At 37.2% G+C, this 21,788-nt stretch overlaps 1 protein-coding gene across 1 annotated transcript; it reads right to left on the bottom strand.

Moving 5' to 3' along the window:
- Positions 1 to 2,038: 2,038 nt before the first annotated feature.
- On the bottom strand, positions 2,039 to 21,707 carry PGRMC2 (progesterone receptor membrane component 2). The gene is made up of 3 exons (XM_025921866.2): positions 21,203 to 21,707; positions 5,396 to 5,551; positions 2,039 to 4,270 (listed from the first exon to the last, which is right to left on the bottom strand). The coding sequence occupies exons 1-3, from the start codon at positions 21,690 to 21,692 to the stop codon at positions 4,173 to 4,175; spliced, it is 744 nt and encodes a 247-aa protein (XP_025777651.1). The 5' UTR covers positions 21,693 to 21,707; the 3' UTR covers positions 2,039 to 4,172.
- Between the last annotated feature and the right edge of the window lie 81 nt (positions 21,708 to 21,788).

Here is a 21,788-nt window from a genome sequence, read left to right as displayed (position 1 = left end):
AATCCTTTTCTATACTGAGCATATATTACTTTTATGACCAGGCAAAAGCATAGCTTAGTTTTAAAATTCTGTTAGCTTCCAAACTTTGCTATTTTCTTTAACCAGATTGGCACCACACTATATGGAATATCCTGCCACTAAAATTTGTATTTGGAAATGATACTATGTAGCCATTAAGATCATGCTTTTAAAAATAAGTATGCAAATATTTACCAGTCTTCTTACAACAAACTTCATGATTTGGTTTATTTAGTTGGGTCCTATGCAGATACAGTGATGGAAAAATCTCGAGAATAAACCAGAGTGTTCACAGCATGTCAACTGCTCTCTTGAATGGAGAAATCACAGGCAGTCCAAATGTTCTCTCAGTCACTAGTGATGGTAGAAAAAATGCGAAGCTGAAATCTAGCCCAGGGTCTCCTCAAAGTCTGACTCACAGGAGTGTGGTAAGAAGATACAGCCTTTTCTGACATTGCCTGGGAATGATGTCTTGCCTAAAAACAGTAAAGAAAAATTGGGTGGTGTTCATTTGAACTTTCTTCCTACAACAAATAGATCATAACCTGTTATTAGAATCTACCAAATTGAGGGCTGACCTTAATGGAACACACATACTCAAAAGCTGTCTTTGAGCATTTGCTACATTTAACTCACTAGAGCAAAAGAACCATCACTATAATATGCAATGAGTCATTTTTATTATGCTCAAAGCAATTTATAAACTTTATTATTACCAGCTTATTCTGGTTCATAAAAAACTCTGTAAGGTAATACACTGTGTTAACATGCCAACGGCATACATTTTTAGCAATTGGCTGCACTTCCCAATTACTAACAGAAGTAAATGGAATACGTGGGTAAGGAGAGTCTGATTCAAGTTTTCTAGAGAACAATTTTCTCCAGTACTGGTTCAATATACTAACTTCAGCTTTCAGATTATAGGTAGAGGTCGGTGTAAGTGTTGGAGTCTGCCGATTTCAAAAAAGGCAGGTAGAATTATTGTCAGGAAAACATGATGTAGACTTCACTAATGTCAAGATCTTTTTTTTAATGTTTTATTTTTGAGAGATAAGAGCGTGAGCAGGGGAAGGGTAGAGAGAGAGGGAGACACAGAATCCGAAGCAGGCTCCAGGCTCTGAGCTGTCAGTACAGATCCCAATGCGGAGCTCCAACTTGTGAACTGCAAGATCATTACCCGACCCGAAGTTGGACGTGTAACCAACTGAGCCACACAGGCACCCCTCACAGTCAAGGTTTAAAAACTTATCTGTCTGAATAGGTTCATTTCCTAATGGAGAGAAACGGACTAGTACACACAGTATAGATTTTGAGAAACATGCCAACTTTGAGATACTATCAGAAGACAAAAATCTGAAAACAATGTTTAAAAAAAATCACATTAGATTTTTATGTGGAATCTCCTGATATGTAACTGAGAAACTTTAGGGAATATGAAACTGAATACAGGAAATCAAGACTAAAATTATCGAAGAGTAAGTTCATTTCAAGTGGATGTCAAAGATGGACAATGTAACTTGAAATGATTAGTGTGGTGTTTCTCAGATGTGCCTGACCACAAGAATTACCATGGACTTCTTACGAGTGAAGTCTGAGGGGTGCCTGGGTGGCTCAGTCCATTGAGCATGACTCCTGGTTTTGGCTCAGGTCATGATCATGGGGTCATGGGATCAAGCCCTGAGTCAGGCTCTGCGCTGAGCATGGAGCCTGCTTGAGATTCTCTCTCTCATTTCTTCTGTCCCTCTCCCCTGCTCGTGCTCCCTCACTCTCTAAAATAAAATTAAAAACAAAACAAAACAAAGCAAGAGTCTGAGACCCATTTTCTTTCAATTATGGCTCAGTGTGTAGTAGGTTTGGTCTGATGTGTATTTTAAGTACTTCAAGTGGTTCTAATAATCAGCAAAGTTAGGGAAATAGAGTCTCAGGGGAAAACAGCAGCAAAAATACCACCACAGCTTCTATCTCCTTACTCTAAGACTACCCAGCAAACTACCTGAGAATGAGAAACACTCAACTGAAATTGAGGAATTGTCTATATAAGTTTATTTCAAGTCCAAAACACAAATTACTCAATTTTCTTAACAGACTGCATCATTTGTACTGCATGGATATTTAGGGTTCCTCTATTCACAAGTGCAGATTTATTTCTGAACTTCAGGCTCATACTTATATGTGTGTATGTGTGTGTGTGTATGTATATATACATACACACACACACACACACACACACATATATATATATTTATATGTTTACTACAGAGGACATGTATGTTAGCAAATTTTATAAAATATTTTACATAAAAAACACACAAAGCATTTACCAATATTCTTCAGTCTTTACAACCAGTCTTCAGCAAAAATTTGGCTGAAGATCATTATTTTCTATAAAACATCCCAAGACTGAATATAATAGAATGCAGTATTTTTCATACTTTAGCTTATTATTGCAATTTAAATTTCCCCTTTCTTTGACGGCTTCTGCATATGTTATATTCATAAAGTAGAATAAACCTCTTCTTTAACTTGGTGACTTTAATGGGCGACTTGTTAAGTTTTTGGTGTAACCAAGAACCTAAATAGTCTCAATGAAATCAAGGAACTGACATACGCAGAATATGCAGGGCTTTTCATAAGGGCTTTTTCAAATGAATAGAAGAATTTAGTACTTATCAGTGTAATACCCTTTATTATTTTGTGTTCAGTAACTATCACCCGGGTGCTATTACTTCTAGTATAGCCAGCATCAAAATATAAAGTCAAAATATGTACATTTTTATATATCAATTCTTACCTGAATAATCTCAGATCTCGAGAATGTTCCACAAAGTGGAATTTCTTCCTAAGGTTACAGTGAATGTGGTACAATGTGTACAAGTTGGTTAACCAGTGCCTGCTTTTCATTTCCAAGACTTTTCCTTATCTTGAATCAAATGCATAATCCTGACTACCATATCATAATGCACTGGGCTTACAGTTTATATATAAAGTCCAACTCAAGCTTATTTTGGTTTATTGTACATGCTTTATTAAAATGGTACTGGTATTTACAGTATCTGCAGAGTCCTTTCCAAGGCGCTCTCACACACATTCAGACGCACCCATACAACATCCATACCACAGCCCCATGCACCCACACCAATGAGATGTGAGGGTCAGACTCCTAAAATTAGGCAGCTGTTGGGGGACAAAGTTGTTGATTTGATTTTCGATTTTTTTTTAAAAGAGAAAAAGCATGAGGGAATGCATTTGGCCATTACAATGCTAATTAAGTTTGTGTATATTAACATATGTGGCAGTAACACTGAATATTCCTTTTACATTCTATGTACACAGAATGACATCAAGGTTTTGCAGTCAACAGAATATTCCAACTTCAGTCTCAATGCTGCTTGTAATGACTTCTGAATTCACATAGGGGCTTTCCCTAAAAATAATTCAAGTCTATGTAAGTGAAATAAGGCACAATTAATATTGATTTGATCTAGGGGAAGGGAAGGGATAAAAACTAGTTTCAAATGATCTTACTATTGGGAATTAACTTTGACTTAGATCCACTTGAAATCCCTTCTCCTAATTTCCAAAGATTTCTTAGAAGTAAGGGTTTTTTCCTTTTTCCTGACAAAACCCAAAAAGAAAAGTTTGAGAATTCACATTTTAATGTTTCAATAATCTAAACTACTCAAATTGATGTGCACCCCCAACCTCTCCTGCCTAGGTCTCCTCCCTCAGAGCTGTAACAAAAACACAGCACATGAATCTCTCTTGCTGTTTTTGAGGAGATTTGTACACTTAAGTAGCAAATACATATCTGGTTGTCTTTGATTTAAAAAAAAAAAAAATAGGAGGGAGGGAGGGAAGGAGGGAGAGAGGGAATAGTAACCTTGTGACTTTCCTGCTCTTTAAAAAAGTCCCTGTTTCCTCCTTTTCAGGATGATGAAGCCCCACCAGACATTACAAACAACTGCAACAAATGAGGTTGGCAGCATAAATAATGTCTAGTATTCAAATCTTCAAAGTGAGACTCATTTAGCTTGTATACAATCTGTTGAATGTTTTTTGCAGCAGGTGAACCAAACCCAAAGACGCTGGACATTCTGTGAAAGGGAGTAAGAATTGCAGTTCTGAAGGCCCCTGACTTTGGTTGTTTACAAAGTTCAATCCTGTTTATTGTGATCCTTGGTATCTTCTTCATCTGTATATTCTGATGGTTCTTCTCCTGGTTTTAGGAGTCTGCCTACATAATCATATTTTTCTGAAAAATACATCAAAAGAAAATCAGTAGTGATCAAATTTGTTTTACTATTCCATTACACAGCAGGGAAGGTGTTCACCTCTTTTAAAATTATATCGAATAAGCTAAATTGATCCTATTGCTCACCTTGGCTGATCTTTGTATTCATGTAAGACTTGAACAAAAGAAAACAGGATTAGGGAATTTACAAAGCTTGGGAACTGTGCTTTACCAGGAAAAGTGTTCCATTCTACCAGCTCTTAACCAAGGACATTTCATCACAATCACTTAGAGATCATGCTAAGTAGATCCAACTAGAAAATATTCTTGGGAGAAAATGGGACATCTGCTAGTAGTCTCCAAGAAAATAAACCAAATGAGATGCAAAGTCATTTGTTACTCATTATCCTGTGTTCTTTGAGAACTCAGTGTGTGGCCCCAGTCATACCATTATTCTTTCTCCTAGCAAACTCTCTTCTTACATCTCTGTTAATATTCCTTGTTTTAGGTTACCAGTACTTAATTTAGAACACTATAATGTCCAAGGTGATACATATTTAGTCATTTTTTGGTCAGGAATTTGAACTAGGTTAAGTGAATTAACTGACAAACCAGAAGGAGAAGACAGGAGGACTACCTCATACAGTAGAACCAGTTCAAATGCCAAGAAGCCAGAACTGTTTCCAAGGGATGTATAGGTCACATAAATAGCTGTCTGGAGTGTCACAGCTGTCAAGAGGTATTAACTGATGCCATGAGGGTATAATAAAGGGGAATGACATTTTTTCTTTATAGTTTTGAGAGTAAGATCAGTAAAATCATTTTAGAATAAATTATAGTATCAATATCCATAATGAATTCAGTTTTAAATAGAAGCCTATATTTAAAAATACTATGTCTTACTTAAAAAGCCTTATAAGACTAAAGGTGTCACAATTTGTTAGACTTACAGTTGGTAACAAGTCAATTTTTAAAAATGGATTTTTAACTAATATGTAACAACCATTTTCAAATTTTGCTATTTTTATCATCAAATAATGATGGTGGTGAAAATATATCCTTAGGTTTCTTAAAGAAGTGAAATAGTATATACTTTCTTTGGCCATAAATTTAATATTTCCAAAGAACCCAAGAAAATGAAGGTACCTTTAAACTGCATTTCCCATTCTCGAACACTCTCCATTTGTACAGCATTCAAGTCTGAGAGATCATCATATTCATCTTTAAGTGCATCTTTATCTAGGCAAAATGTCGCCAGTCCTCTGGAGGCATCCCTACCAGCAAATATTCCATATGGACCAGCTGGGGGAAAAAAAGAAATTATTGACATCATCTTAACAATATTTTGTTTATTATTATTATTTTTTTAATGTTTGTTTATTTTTGAGAGAGAGAGAGAGAAAGCATGAGCTGGGTAGGGCCAGAGAGAGGGAGAGCTAGGTAGGGCCAGAGAGAGAGGGAGAGCTGGGTAGGGCCAGAGAGAGAGGGAGACAGAGGATCTGAAGCAGGCTCTGAGCTGACAGCAGAGAGCCTGCTGCAGGGCTCAAACTCACGAATTGTGAGATCATGATCTGAGCCGCAGTCGGGCACTTAACCAACTGAGCCACCTAGGCGCCCCAACCTTAACAATATTTTAGAATGTCTCAAAGGAAAAGGTCAAATAAAAGAAACCTCATAATGACTCATATTTGGTACACAGCCTTAACTTCAAAACATGCACAGATAGATACTAGACAATGAGAAGAAACTTCTTGGAGATCTACCTTTAGAACAAAATAAAGTTTTTCATTGAAAATTTAAAACTTAAATTTCAGATACCTCAAAACTTGTATTCAAAGTTGAAGACTACAAGGTATTAGGGAGAAGAGGAAACTTAAGCAATTAGGTTTGGAAACTGGTTTGTTTGAGGGGAGATAATGCTTTATTGATTTCTGTTAATTAATTGTGGCATCTAAAAATAAAACAGAATATCCACTAGATAAGTACTTGGTAAAGACCCAAGTGAATTGTGGATCTAAAACATTTTCTTCCTCTAATCCAAAGTAGGTTGTATGAGAGCAGAGACTGTACCATCTTTGCACCTCCAGTGACTAGCTCAGTGCACAACACACGTAGATGTTCAACATATCTTTGCTGAATGTTTTACCAGAAATATGGCCCATTTTCAAAATAAATATCACCAGACTACCAGAATATATTCACAATTACCTATATAAACTATGAAAAGTCATTAAACAATGGTTGTCATTTGTCAAGGCTCTTGGGAAACGGGAGACATGGCTATAGGAACAGTTCCTCTGACATAAAATGATTAGCATTTTGTCCAGGGAATTAAGAACCACTTCCCTAGAAAGGAATGGCATGATTTATATGCTGACAGCAGTGAGCCATTCCCAAAGTCTGTGCTTGAGAGTGGCAACTGTATTACTCATCTCAGTATCCTCAATGCCTAGCACAGTGCCTGGCATAAAGTAGAAACGAAAGTTTCTTCCAAAATATTAGCTGCAATTCCAAATAAGGATTAACTAGATTTTGATCCTTTACTTTAAACAGATTCATTTATGGTAAGCAAAATCTCCGCTCAAATTTATGACAAAAAAGACACTTGTTATTTAAAACAAATAAACAAAACCAAAACAACCTAATTTTCCATATCAAGAAATTGGTTAAATTACAGTACATTAATTTAATGGAATAATAGTACATAACTATCAAAAAGAAGGAGATATCTCTATATGTACAGACACACACAGAAGTCCATGATAGAGTAACTAAAAACAGCAATTCAGAAGAGTATGTGTGTGTGTGTATATGTATATATATAGCATGATTTGCTTTGAATTAAAAAAAGAATACACATGTATGCACATTCTACATGTGTTTGTATATGCATGAAAAACACCAGTTAGAATACAGACCAAACACTTAACAGTGGCAACCTTTTCTGGGGAATGGAGGAAAAAATTTTACTTCATGTAACTGGTAGTCTGGCTATTTAAAAAATTATTATTATTTTAATTGAAGTACAGTTGACACACAATATTATATTAGTTTCAGGTGTATAGCATAGTGATTTGACAAGTCTATATATTATGCTGTGCTCACCACAAGTACAGCTACCATCTGTCACCATATGACACTGCTACAATACTACTGACTATATTCCCTATGATGTACCTTTCATCCCTGTGATGAATTCATTCCATAACTGGAAGCATGTATCTGTCACCCCACTTTACGAATTTTGGCAATCTTCTCAACCCCCTCCCCTATGTCAACCATTAGTTTGTTCTCTGAACTTAATGGGTCTTTTTCTGATTTTGGTTATATATTTGTTAAAAAATTCTTTTTATAATAAAAATCTCTCTCTCTCCCCTCTGCCCCTCTCCCCCACTCATGCTCTCTAAAATAAAATCAGTAAACTAAATTAAATTAAGTAAAAATTTAAATGCTAATAGGTGGTACCTGGCTGGCTCAGCCATAAGAATATGTGACTTTGAGCCCCATGTTAGGTGTAGAGGTTACTTAAATATTTTTTTTAAAAATCAAGTGCTAATAAATAAGATTTCTAAAATTCCTAAGTTTACAATAGAAAAAAATTTTCTTTCCTGAGGCTATAGTTATCCATACATGACAAAGGTAATTTAGAGAAAATAATTTTAAAACCAGAATTACTAGCTTAACTATTATGAGCAACAGAGTGGTCAGTTAGAGAGCTTACTGTTCAGTTAACAAAACAAAATCTTTTCTAATGAGAAGTAAACTAGAAGAAAAACCTGGAAATTTCTTGCTTTTTAAATAAACAGAGTAATGATTATACCCATATTCATATTTGAAAGCATTTAGGAAATTGAAGATTATGTGTCAGAAAGTATCTGTACATTTGAGAGAATTCAAAAATCTACTCAAATAGACAAAAATCTAAAAACTTATGAAAATTAATTTGAATTATAGAAAGCGTTGCACTATAAAGTTCACTGAGTATAAGAAACATACTCTGAAAAGTTCATGGCATGGAACCAGAAGTGGCATTCGCAATAGGTACAGATACATTAACATGAAAATTAAGATAATCCTTCCAGTAAAGCACTTTCTTATTCTATTTTCCTGTTCCTAAGTATTCTCCATATTGCTACTTAATATTAGGTGACATTCACAATTACCATTTAATTGTTATATATTTTCTTACTGAATGGATATACCTAAAATTTAATCATTTTCCTATTAGCATACACTTAGACTACCAATTTATACTTTTAAATTTGTGTTCTATATAAGAAAATGAAACACTTTTTACAATGGGTCAACATTAATAACCTTCAAATTATTGCCCACTATTTCACTTGTCACTGAAAAGGGTATTAACCATTTAAGAGAAAGAAATTCAGTATTATTTCTATTTACACAGTAAAATCCAAATTTCCTTAAATTGGAATTATTTCTTAAAAAAAATTTTTTTTTAACATTTATTTATTTTTGAGACAGAGAGAGACAGAGCATGAACGGGGGAGGGTCAGAGAGAGAGGGAGATACAGAATCTGAAACAGGCTCCAGGCTCTGAGCAGTCAGCCCAGAGCCCGACGCGGGGCTCACACTCACGGACCACAAGATCAAGGCCTGAGCCCGAAGTCGGACGCCTAACCGACTGAGCCACCCAGGCGCCCCTGGAATTATTTATTTTAGAGTAATGTGAACTTTTAAAATTAAGCAAGAACAGGGGAGCCTGGGTGGCTCAGTCGGTTAAGTGTCCGACTTTGGCTCGGGTCATGATCTCAGGGTTCGTGAGTTTGAGCCCTGAGTCGGGCTCTATGCTGACAGCTCCGAGACTGGAGCTTCAGATTCTGTCTCCCTTTCTCTCTGCCTCATCCTCGCTCGCACTCTGCCTCTCTCTCTCAAAAATAAGTAGACATTAGGGGCACCTGAGTTGGCTCAACTGGTTAAGTGTCTGACTTCAGTTAAGGTCATGACCTCATGGTTCCTGAGTTTGAGCCCCATGTCAGACTCTGTGCTGACAGCTCAGAACCTGGAGCCTGCTTTGGAATCTGTGACGTCCCCTGTCTGTCTGCCCCTCCCCTATTCACACTCTCTCTCTCTCAAAAAATAAATAAATGTTAAAAAATTCTTTTTAAATAAACAATAATAAAAAATAATAAAAAAATAAAATTAAGCAAGAATAGTCCCTAGGAAAAAGAAAAGTAGCCCTCATCTTAAAGCAGTTGTGTGGGTTTATTTTTTTTGCATAACTCCACATGCTTTTTGGCACTAGCTGCTTCTCTGGAGATGGAGGCGATAGAGAGAGAGATAGAACCAATGTGATTTTTTTTTCTTGAGGAACGACAATGATGACAAAGTAATCTATAAACATTATATATCCCCTTAATGCTGACAAACTTAAAACAGCGACGAGTCACACACAAAAGAAAAAGTAAAGCTGATCAAGGCTGTAAAGAACTACAAATGTAAAATGATAGTCAACCATTTAAAGAATTTTCTAGCACGTGACTTTACTCTCATAGTCTTGCAAAGTAAAAGGAACAATTTTTGCCCTCCTCACTTGGCAGATGAACAGAAGCAGAGGCATTCAGTGACTTGCTTAAAATTACCAGCAGACTTAGGAAGTACTATTTCCACTTTTCTTTAAAAAATTTTTTTTAATGTTTTATTTATTTTTGAGAGAGAGAAAGAGAAACAGCGCCAGCAGGGGAGGGACAGAGAGAGAGGAAGACACAGAATCTGAAGAAAGGCTCCAAGCTCTGAACTAGCTGTCAGCATAGAGCCTGACACAGGGCTCGAACTCCCGAACCGTGAGCCGAAGTAGGAAGCTTAACCGACTGAGCCACCCAAGTGCCCCATCTGCTTTTCTAACTACTCCAAATATAGTCCACCTTCAGAAAACACAGAGGATCCACAAACCCAAAGGTGGAGTGACACCTGAAAATTGGAGCATTTCCATTAATTACAAAATTTCAGGGGAATAGATATTTTAGAACACCTATTAAATCAAAAGAAAAGAGAATTAACAAGAAAGCTATATACATCAACACCTTTTCTTATCATTTTGTTGTAATATTTATCTTCCTGGCCTGCAAAAGTCAATCTACTTCAAAGTACTTAAGAGTATAAACCATAAAACTTATCTGAATTATAAGAAGATGATCATTATAAAAACAAAAAATCTTCCATCTCTGAGTATATTAATATATACCAATGCATTCTCTTATAAAATTCTCTGCCAACTTTTCTAAGGAGACCTCAATGCTAAATTAATGTAAAAACAAAACTTCATAAAACACGTTCTTTTTTTGATTTTAGATGTCGACTTAGTAAGAGCGAACTTGAATCAACAGTTAATAAATCAAGCCTATTTCTAGACAAAATGATGTTTTATTAACTCTTGAACAGAAAAGAATGATTCAGTGATTAACATACTTCTTCACTCTCTAAACTATATTCAGCGGTCTTCTTCCCTCAGGAAGCATTTAACTTATGAAAAGGTCTTTTTAGACTAGTTTAGTTTTTCCTGTAAGATCATAAAGAACATAACATTAAAAACTAGAATTGGAATTGGATGCATTGCTCAGAGAAAGGAGGATATGAGGTCTAACTAAAGTACATTTCTCTGCATTTATAATACAACCAGAAGCATTATCTGAGAAGCCAGAAATACCTGCCATTCCACTACCCCTTTACACAACAAACATAAAAGTTACTGATTCCAATATTTTGATAACCATACTTGGCTACCTATTACACTAAAATAACATAGAATTACCCAAGGAAAACAAATTTTAATGGTATTAAGCCTTTAGGTATAATTTATAAAAAAAAATAATAATAAAGGCCAGCTTATATAAACTAATGTTATTTTGACTATTAAGGGTTCATTTTTACATTAACATCTCAGTAATAACTAAGGGAGTTATATTCTGTTGCTTTATCATAGACTACAATATAATGCTGATATAAAAGTGGATTTGCAGGGATGCCTGGGAGGCTCAGTTGGTCAAGCGTCCAACTTCGGCTAAGGTCATTATCTCACAGCTCATAAGTTTGAGCCCCACATTGGGCTCTGTGCTAACAGCTCAGAGCCTGGAGCCTGCTTTGGATTTTCTGTCTCCCTCTCTCTCTGCCCTTCCCTCCCCTGCTCTCGCTCTGTCTCTCTAAAATGAATAAATGTTAAAAAAAAAAAAAAAAAAAGTGGATGTTTAATTTGAAGAAAATTCTTGCTACCAAAAATGAACAGCAATTCAACCAAGGCAGTTTCTCTTTTTTTTTTTTTTTTTTTTTCAACGTTTATTTATTTTTGGGACAGAGAGAGAGAGACAGAGCATGAACGGGGGAGGGGCAGAGAGAGAGGGAGACACAGAATCGGAAACAGGCTCCAGGCTCTGAGCCATCAGCCCAGAGCCCGACGCGGGGCTCGAACTCACGGACCGCGAGATCGTGACCTGGCTGAAGTCAGACGCTTAACTGACTGCGCCACCCAGGCGCCCCAAGGCAGTTTCTCTTAAATGTACTTATGTAACAAATATTCTAGGACATCATTTTAAAAATAAATCTTTTATTAAAAAAATATTTTATAACGTTTATTTTTTTTTTTAATTTTTTTTTTTTCTTCAACATTTTTATTTTTGGGACAGAGAGAGACACAGCATGAACGGGGGAGGGGCAGAGAGAGAGGGAGACACAGAATCGGAAACAGGCTCCAGGCTCTGAGCCATCAGCCCAGAGCCCGACGCGGGGCTCGAACCCACGGACCGCGAGATCGTGACCTGGCTGAAGTCGGACGCTCAACCGACTGCGCCACCCAGGCGCCCCTGTTTATTTTATTTTTGAGAGATAGGGTGTGAGCTGGGGAGGGACAGAGAGAGGACACACAGAATCTGAAGCAGGCTCCAGGCTCTGAGCTGTCAGCACAGAGCCCGACGTGGGGTTTGAAACCAGAAACCGTGAGATCATGACCTGAGCTGAAGTCAGATGCTTAACCAACTGAGCCACTCAGGTGCCCCCAAATAACTCTTCTTTTAAAGATAATGTTAAATACATCAAAATGACATTATACTAGAATTCAGATTTCATTAATACTCTTTAAGAGTTAACATAACTGTGGCACAGATTTTTCAAGTTCAAAATTCAATAAATCTACTAGTTAGTGAATCCTGAAACTGCTTACTTTAATATGATCAGGTAGAACGGGTAACATTTTTTTGAAAAAGGAAAAACATATGGCCACTGTAAGAAAATGTTTTAAAGAATAATGCAATGAACAGAAAATTCCAGGAAGAACTAAATATCTAAAGTATGTAACATAACTTTGTGATTCTTAGAATGACTACATAGCTACATTAGTATTTATGAAGAGGAGAAAATTCTACAATGAATATTTCAGTTATTTCCATAGTATAACAACCATAGTCTCAGGGACAAACTTTAATTCATTAAAGTTTATAAACAGCCTAGTTTTCTGGCCTGTTTTGACAATAGTCTTTTGTGATTATTAAAGCAACTTAAAAAAAAACAAACCTAATTATAGTTGTATTGAGTAATGTATTCCAAATAAGATTACAACGGGCCTAGGAACAAATGAAGCAATATGTAAAAGTGACTGAAAGAAATCCAAGTAATAAATATTAATGTTTTATACTTATATTTAGGAAGTCCCAAGACTTTTAGGGAGAAGGTAGCGTGGTGAAAATGAAAGAATACCTCTCAAGAAGCCAAGATAACTGGGTTCTAGAGGCTTCACCAACATTTAACATTGGGCAAATCTTAAAGGCATTGGTATAAAATGGGGAAAGAATCTAGTTTGGCCTCCTCCCATTTTAGGCAGGTAAAATACTTTCCTTAACTCAATCTTGCTTCTGAAATTCAAACTAGAAGGCTGTCAACAATACTGTGGGTTGAGCTCAGTGGCCTTGGCCCTCGCTTATGGCTTAGGGTGGGGACAGGGAAGACTGAAAAATTAAAACTTCAGGCCTATGCCAGATGTTGGAATGAGACTGAGTTTAACACAGCCTTCATAGGATGAGAAGTCTAAGGTGAAAAAATAGCATCTTAAATGATTATATATTATTATATAATTTTTTTAAAAGTTTATTTATTTTTGAGATAGAGACAGAGCACGAGTGGAGGAGCGGCAGAGAGAGGGAGACACAGAATCTGAAGCAGGCAGGACCCAGGCTCTGACCATCAGCACAGAGCCCGATGTGGGGCCTGCAAGATCATGACCTGAGCTGAAGTTGGACACTTAACTGACTGAGCCACCTAGGCGCCCCATATTATTATATAATTATTATATTAAAAATAGGACTTAATTAGCTATTGGAATTTAGTGAACAGTAAAGGTAATACTGCAAGTGTTGGGGAAAAATATTCTATAAATAGTGTTGGGGTAACTGCATAGCTTTCTGTAAAAAAAAAAAAATCCTCATTTCACATCTTAAAACAAATTCCAGGGGCGCCTGGGTGGCGCAGTCGGTTAAGCGTCCGACTTCAGCCAGGTCACGATCTCGCGGTCCGTGGGTTCGAGCCCCGCGTCAGGCTCTGGGCTGATGGCTCAGAGCCTGGAGCCTGTTTCCGATTCTGTGTCTCCCTCTCTCTCTGCCCCTCCCCCGTTCATGCTCTGTCTCTCTCTGTCCCAAAAATAAATAAACGTTGAAAAAAAAAATTAAAAAAAAAACAAAAAAAACAAAAAAAAACAAATTCCAAATGGAACTAAAAAACCCGAACCATAGAAGTACTTTAAAAAACTACGTATTTAAAAAAATAACCTTTTTAGTGCAAAAAACCTTTAACTTAAGATAAAGAAACTCAGCAGCCATAGAAAGAAGATAAATTTGAATACATAAAACCAAAAATTTCTGTGGCTTAGAAAAAACACCATAAAGTATAAAGACAAATAAACTAGGAAAAATGTTTGCAGCTAAGATTGATTCACTTTTGATTCACTTTTTAAAAAACACCTAAAATCTCTAGGAAAAGACCAATACCATGATTGAAAAACTGTAGCAAAGAATATATGAACACATAATTTGTAGGAAAGGAAACATAAATGACTCAAAATTCTAAAGGTAGCCAACCTCACTAAAAAAGAGAAATGTAAATTAAAACAATATTGAGATACCATTCTAACTTCTCAGATTGACAAAGACCAGGAAGTTTGATATTGCATTTTTTGGCAAAGGAGTGAGAAATAGGCATTTCCATGAAGTGTAAATTGGTCCAATTTCTCTGGAGGGCAATTCGGAAATAAAGTACCCAAATAAAAAATATCCTGTAACCTAAGTCTCAGTCATTTTACTTCTAGAATTTTCCTTTTTTTTTTTTTTTTTAAATTTTTTTTCAACATTTATTTATTTTTGGGACAGAGAGAGACAGAGCATGAACGGGGGAGGGGCAGAGAGAGAGAGGGAGACACAGAATCGGAAACAGGCTCCAGGCTCTGAGCCATCAGCCCAGAGCCTGACGCGGGGCTCGAACTCACGGACCGCGAGATCGTGACCTGGCTGAAGTCGGACGCTTAACCAACTGTGCCACCCAGGCGCCCCTAGAATTTTCCTTTTTTAAGTAATTTTTTTTAATGTTTATTTATTTTTGAGAGACAGAGTATGAGTGGAGGAGGTGCAAAGACAGAGGGAGACACAGAATGTGAAGCAGGTTCCAGGCTCTGACCTGTCAGCACAGAGCCTGATACAGGTCTTGAACTTATGATCCACGAGATCATGACCTAGGCTGAAGTCGGATGCTTAACCAACTGAGCCACCCCGGCTCCCCCTAGGAATTTACTTCATAAGTTTTATACTAGGATAGTAGCAGTAGACCTATGGAGAAGTGGTTGGTCATGTTTGATATACTATTTTGGAAACAGGGTCAATAGGACTTGATGTTAAATTAGATGTTAGAGGCAAGAGGAAAAGAAGAATCAAAACTGTGATCTTTTGGTTCTTCTTGTCAGAAATTCCTGAACCTGTTTCCTTTTAAAAAGCAGGGTTCTACAGGAGAACTTCCTTTCAATAACTACAACAAAGTCAAAGTCAGTCAAAATTTCTGCTAGTGTAGGACAATACTTGAATTATCTGCACAAATCCATAGTAGAGAATTCAAGAAGAGTTTATTTTGTGTTAAATTAAACCTTTTAAACTTGACAGATTTTTTTGCAATCAAAAACATCATTTTATAAAGACCCAAGTGCTTAGAGAACGTAGGTTTGTGTCCCTTTTTCTACCAATGAAAAAACTATAGGACATACCTCACTAAAAATGAGAGCTGAACCTTGAACAAAGTAATGAGATGCAAGAAATGACAGTGAATAAAGAAAATGGTAACTATGCTGGTAAATTTAAATGAGGGCTGACAATAAAAAACAGGTAATACTTTAATAAATTTGGGGGAGGAGTTTGAAAAAATACAGAACTATAAGTCTAATAGAAATAATATAGAAAATAGGATGAGGGAGGGACTAGAGTGAAAGTTTTCTAAATGATTTTGTTTTTATTACTTTTGAGAGAGAGAGACAAAGAGAGAGAGTGTGCACACATGCACAAGCAGATAAGGGGTAGAGAGAGGAAGGAACACAGGATTCCAAGTGAGCTCTGCACTGACAGCAGAGAGCCCAATGTGGGGCTCCAACTTGGGAACTGTGAGATTACAAACTGAGGTGAAGTCAGATGCTCAACCGAGTGAGCCACCCAGGCACCCCATATAGAGTGAAAGCCTTCTAAACCAGGGCCACAACATATAGCTATATACTACAGAATCTCAAGAGACACCATCCACATTTGTATGCATGGTACTTTTGTATATTTATTAAATAAATATTCTCTCAAATAGCAGTAAAGTGTCTTAGAGTTTTTTTAATTCACAGAGAAATGTTTGGCTAATATTCCTATGTTCTTCAGAAGGATAGTGTCTATAGCAAAAACTTTAAGGAAATCACCAAAAGAATCATTAATAGAATATATCCAAATAAGTAGGGAGAAAGAGTGGAAGAATTAAAAAATTCAATCTGCGAAGGAAAAAAAGTGGATAAAAGGAGGCAATGAAACATATGTCAAAGATAAATTACTAAATAAGATGATAGAAATCTATCAGTAATGATAAAACATATAAACTGATTAAGCTGCTTAAAGACAGTGTTGATATTACAGTCAATGAAAAAAAATGTGGTTATATGTTTTATCTACAGAGGAATAATAAAACATACCAGACTGGTGGAAAAAGAAACACTGCGGTAATACTAACCAAACAAAGGCTGAAGTCAAATCTCAAAATCAGTAAAGGTTAAGGATGTTTCTTTCTCTGTTGATTAATGTGATATGATCAGTTCTAGATCTAGTGCTAGATGGCATCAAAACATTCTCACACCCAATCTTTGTATGGCTGACTCCTTTAGGTTTTTGCTTAAATATCAACCCCCTTTTCTTGATAAACTAATATAAATAAAACATCTTTCTTAACCACCTATTCTAAATAAAGTCCTTTTTTTACCCTCTATTACATATCCTATTCATTTCTTTCATAAAATATTTAACTATAAATTATAGTTATATACTGAATGCTAGTTTGTCTGTTTTCCTAAATTTCCACACAGGTAGGAACTCAACTGTTTTGAAAACTCAGTTAACTCACTTTTCACAACATCTTATTTAAGCAACACTGTAATGAAATCCAGGCAATTCCTTTTCAGTATTTAATATGGAGATGAAATCCTATCTTAGCTATCTTGAGATGATGCAGGTTCGAAGGGTAGAGAAGTTATTTAGTGATGTCTGTCATGCGTACAGAGGGGAGGGGGGGTCTATGTCGCAGATTGTTGAAAGAATTATTAAAAGAACATGAATGGCTAACTCTAGATGTTACTAAATCTATTTTCTTCCAGCATGAATAACATATTCTGGTCTCATATGGGCTTTCAGCTATCCTTTTATGCTTAATGTTAGTACTTAACATAAATACAATTCCCTCAAAGATTAAAAATAAGGGCATGATGCTGAACTCAGAGTAGGTATTATAGAAATAACTAGTATAAATTTGAGCAGAGTATCAAAATTCATTAGACAACTTAGCTGATTCTTTTATTTTACTGAAAGGTAATGGATGTGTATGGCCATTAGTCCAAACAGACCCAGCTGGCTTCAAAGCAAGTAGCTGGGATGATAGCTGATAGTGTGAATAGGATATCCACGAAGGAAGAGGTCAGGTTGAGCCTAGTCAATATGCTGCAACTCTTGCTTCAACTGTAATTTTGCAAACTATAAATAAAAGTTAACATACTGAAGATAAAATTTAAAAAAGGAGGAAAATCACTTGAAAGGTACATGTGCCCCTTTCATGGGAGTACTTCTTTTATATATGACTTTTTCTTTTCCAGTGGAATTTAAAGGGAAGTTGGAGAAAATACAGCTTTGGTCTGTGTCAAAGAAAATGCTATACGGAATAAGGGGAAAGCCATATATTTAAATTTCAGAAATGCAGAATAAACTATTATACAAATTATACAACTGTATAATTGCCATTCTAAAGAATAAACAAAAACACTATTTTGGTAGAATTTCACTGTAGTAATATTAGTCAAGTTATTTAGAATTATACTATCTATTCCAGTCTTCCTACTCTATTATGACTCTAGAAATGTGTGAAATTATATTTTGTTGTGATACAATGGGATGGGATGGCATGTGAGGTCAATTATACTGTTTGATTTCTAGCTTTGCCACTAAGTAGGTGATTTTGAGTAAAACCTCCTTGAGTTTCAGTTTCCACATGTATAAAATGGGAACATTACTTATCTTCTAGGGCTGTTTGAAAATTAAATGAGATAATAAGCTCAATAAATGGAGTTTCCTCCTCCTCCTCCCTTGACCTCTAGAATCAATGCTGTTGAAAAGAACTCTTTGGTAAGATGGAAATTCTCTATAAAGTGCACTAATATGGTAGCCATGTGGCTACTGAGTAATGGAAATGTGGCCAGTGAGATGGAGGAACTCAATTTTAATTATACCTAATTTTAATTAACTTAAAATTAAAAAGCCATATGTGGCTTGTGGCTACCATATTGGACAGCAAAACATACAGCCATGAAAGTGTTTCTTTGAGGCTTTAGATCCTTATGGGACCCTGGAGAGGGTATCAAAACAACAGTAAGATTCTCTGCAAGTTTATCCCATTATGTAGTTTACCTGAACTAGTATAGATAGGCTTTGTGGTCAAATGTACCTGGATTTGAATGCCATGTCTGTACCTCAGACTCCCCATCTGCACCTCAGACTCCCCATCTGAGGGCAAGAATACTTACTAACCTCACTGAAGTAACATGGAGATGACAAATTAATGGATCTGATGTAGTAGGTGCTTAACAAATCTTACTTTCTTTCTCCTCCCATATGCATTGTTTCTTACCTGACCACTTTCCTCACATGCTGGCCAAGTGCCTGAACTGTTACTAAATTTAATGCTGACAAATGTAGTTAATGCCAGTTGTTTGCCAACATGTGTTTACTCCACTAAATTGTCAATAATTTTTTAAGAACTTGAACTTTAAAAATGACTAAGAATTTTTCAACATAGAAAAACCTCACAAAATAAAAAATCTTTAACTCTAAAACTATTATTGTGAAATGGGAGTAGATATTGGCTAGGCAAAGAAATGAGGTTTTCTGGCTCCTTAGCCCTAAGACTGTCAGGCTAAAATTGCTTCAAAGTGCTCAGATGACTGAAGATGAAAATAAAAATTAAAACCCAAAATAAACTTATATCTGAAATTTGGCTTCAAGACTTTTAGAAAAAGTGCTACATCTGTTAATGTGAAATGTCAACATATTTCAAGCCCATAGGTGATCTGTCTACTTTCAAGGTTCCTTTCCATAATACAACGTTCCAAACATCTCTACTAGGTTGAACAATAAACACTTAGAATAAAATAACTAATTACTCTTAGGCTGTTCATCAGGACCTGGGAATTGGTGGAAGCCAACCTAAAAGTGATTTCTCCGTGTTATCTAGGAAGCCCCTTAATGCTCAAGCTGCACAAAGGCTATCTACGTTATATCTATGACTCTTAATTTTTAATTTCTGTTGCAGAACATTTGCCACTGGAGGCTGCTAAACTATGTCCAGGATAACCTTTCCTAGCTATTTGCAGATAGTGGCAAAGCATAATGTGTGAGGACTAATATGCTTCTTTGCACTAACACTTTGTTTCGTTGTCAGTTTAGATAGGGGCTACAAAAGCAGGTCTTTTAGTTGGGTAAGCTCTACATTAAAAACCTAAAACTGTACACAATTTCTAATCACTGCATGCACTTTTTAATATTAATAAGAAAAAACTTCAGGTACAAAATATTGTGTAAATCCTTGATTTAAAAAAAATTAACTATTTAATTTGGTCTGTCCGTTTAGTTACTTTACTTTGGCTCTATTTTCTTGTCCCTCATATTCTTAAGAAAAAGTATTAATTGTTTTAGCTGAGTTAAGTAGGTAGCCAACTGTTTTTCATATTTACATAACCAGAAGCAAATACTTTATAAGATACCTATGACTTAATTAAATTCAATGTAGATGTACACACAAAAATACAAGCAACTGAGCAATTAAATAGTTTAACACATAAAATCTCCAATTTCTTATTCCTATTTCACTTAACCAAAGCACTTTAAAATATATTCCAGCCATCAAACACTAAAACCAAAAGTATGTATTTACAAGTACCAATAAATCTCCTGTACTAACAGATTAAATCAAGAAGGAAACCAACTTGTTTTTAGACTTGCCAACCCCCTTAACTTTAAGGCTTGAATGTACTCTTTCGAATAACAGGTCACTCTAGGTCCCTAATTTTATTATTTATTTTTTATTGTAGTCACTTTTTTTTAAGCTTAGAATTAATTACTACATAACCAGGGTGTACAATGTTGCTCAATTTTATCGTATACCAACAGGTTCCATGAGTCTGAACTGAAGTTTATTAGCATAATCTGAAATGTATGCTGTAACTACATGGAAGAAAGAAGGGTTTCTAACCCAATGACCCTACATACACGGTTCTCTGAAAGCAAAGTTTTAAAAACCTTTAACTTGCAGAAACCTTGCACTGGGGTGTGGATTTATAGCTTTTTTAAGTTTTTTCTGCTCAGTGAAAACACAGTAAGTCATTATCAACATGTATTTGAATACTTGCCTTCCTACGATCAAAAAAAAAAAAAAAAAAAAAGAAAGAAAGAACGAAAGAAACCAGACAGGCCCGCCTGCTGGGGTATCTGAGCTCCACCTCCAAAACTCAGGGAGAATATCTTTGCCAGTCTTTATTAAGATCTACATTCTGGTCTGTCTACATCCTACATACATGGTTAATCTTGGAAAGTGGCTCCATACTAAAACTGGTTTAAAGAAAAAGAATCTGAGATGTTGCTTATATGCCCAGACTTCACAAGCTAAACGGTAGGAACTTGTAACTACGTGTACCTAAACGTGGCCTTATGGGGAATGGCAGAGGGAAAAGGGAGATCAGTGGCTAAAAAGAGTAAAGAAAGGAAAGCTGTGAATTACCTGGCGTACAACTTCAGGTCCGTACTTTAGACATCTCTCCTCCCTCCTGCCCCCATCTATCCCAGGAATCAGAAAGCTCAGGAAAGGTTATGGGCCAGCTTGACAGGCGACAACTAAAAGTATTTTGAAAAATTCAGCACAAGAAAAGGCTTCGTGGAGGGATGAGAGAAAGATGAAAGCTGAGAGCTAGCAACACTGAAACACAGACTTCGGAGGGTGGAAAGCTGTAAGTGCCCGCTGCTGGGGTTGTGTGTGGGGCCGGCCGTCCCAGGTGCAGCAGCCAGGGCGCAGGGGTTCAGACATCGAGAAAGCTGGGCAAACCAACCCAGTGCCTAGGGGCACCCACCATCGGAAGAGGGTCGCACTTGAGCTACAGGAGGTCTTCCCCCTCCCCTTCCAACTCCTCCTCACCCGGGCCGTAGAACTTGCTGCCTTTGGTCACGTCGAAGACTTTCCCATTGACCGCGAGCAGGATGCGCGGGGTGCGGGACCCGTCGTACTGGCGCAGCTGCTCCAAGCTGAAGTCCCGCTTCTTCATACGAGGCAGAGAGGCAGCGGGACTCTCCTCGCCGGCTCCGGCCCCGGCGCCCAAACCCCGCCGCCCCCAGCGCACCCACAGCCGGTAGGCCCCCAGCAGCACCAGCGCCACCAGCGCCACGTTCAGCAGCATCTCCCCGCCCCCCGTCAAAAGCGCCAATGCCGCTGCTGCCCAGCCGCCCCCTTCTGCTGCCGCTCCCGCGCCGCCTGGGCTCTCGCTGCTGCCGTCGCTGCTGCTCTCACTGCCACTCCCCAGGGTGCCTAGCTTCACGTCCCCATCACCCGCCGCCATCACTGCCCGCCAGCGCCTTCCTCCTCCTCCCCGCCCCCTGCCCTCCCCAACCCCACGGCCAACCCCGCCCATCTGAGGCCTCTCAGCCAATAACATGAGGTGAGGGGGCGGGGTCAGGCTTGCTCTCGATTGGGTGTTGACGGGGTAACGTTGTCTTGGATCTCTCCC

Source organism: Puma concolor, chromosome B1 (assembly GCF_028749965.1).
Source record: "Puma concolor isolate L17-30 chromosome B1, mPumCon1.1.hap2, whole genome shotgun sequence".
NCBI classification, from domain to species: Eukaryota; Metazoa; Chordata; class Mammalia; order Carnivora; family Felidae; genus Puma; species Puma concolor.
This window is presented reverse-complemented; position numbering and strand designations above follow the sequence as displayed.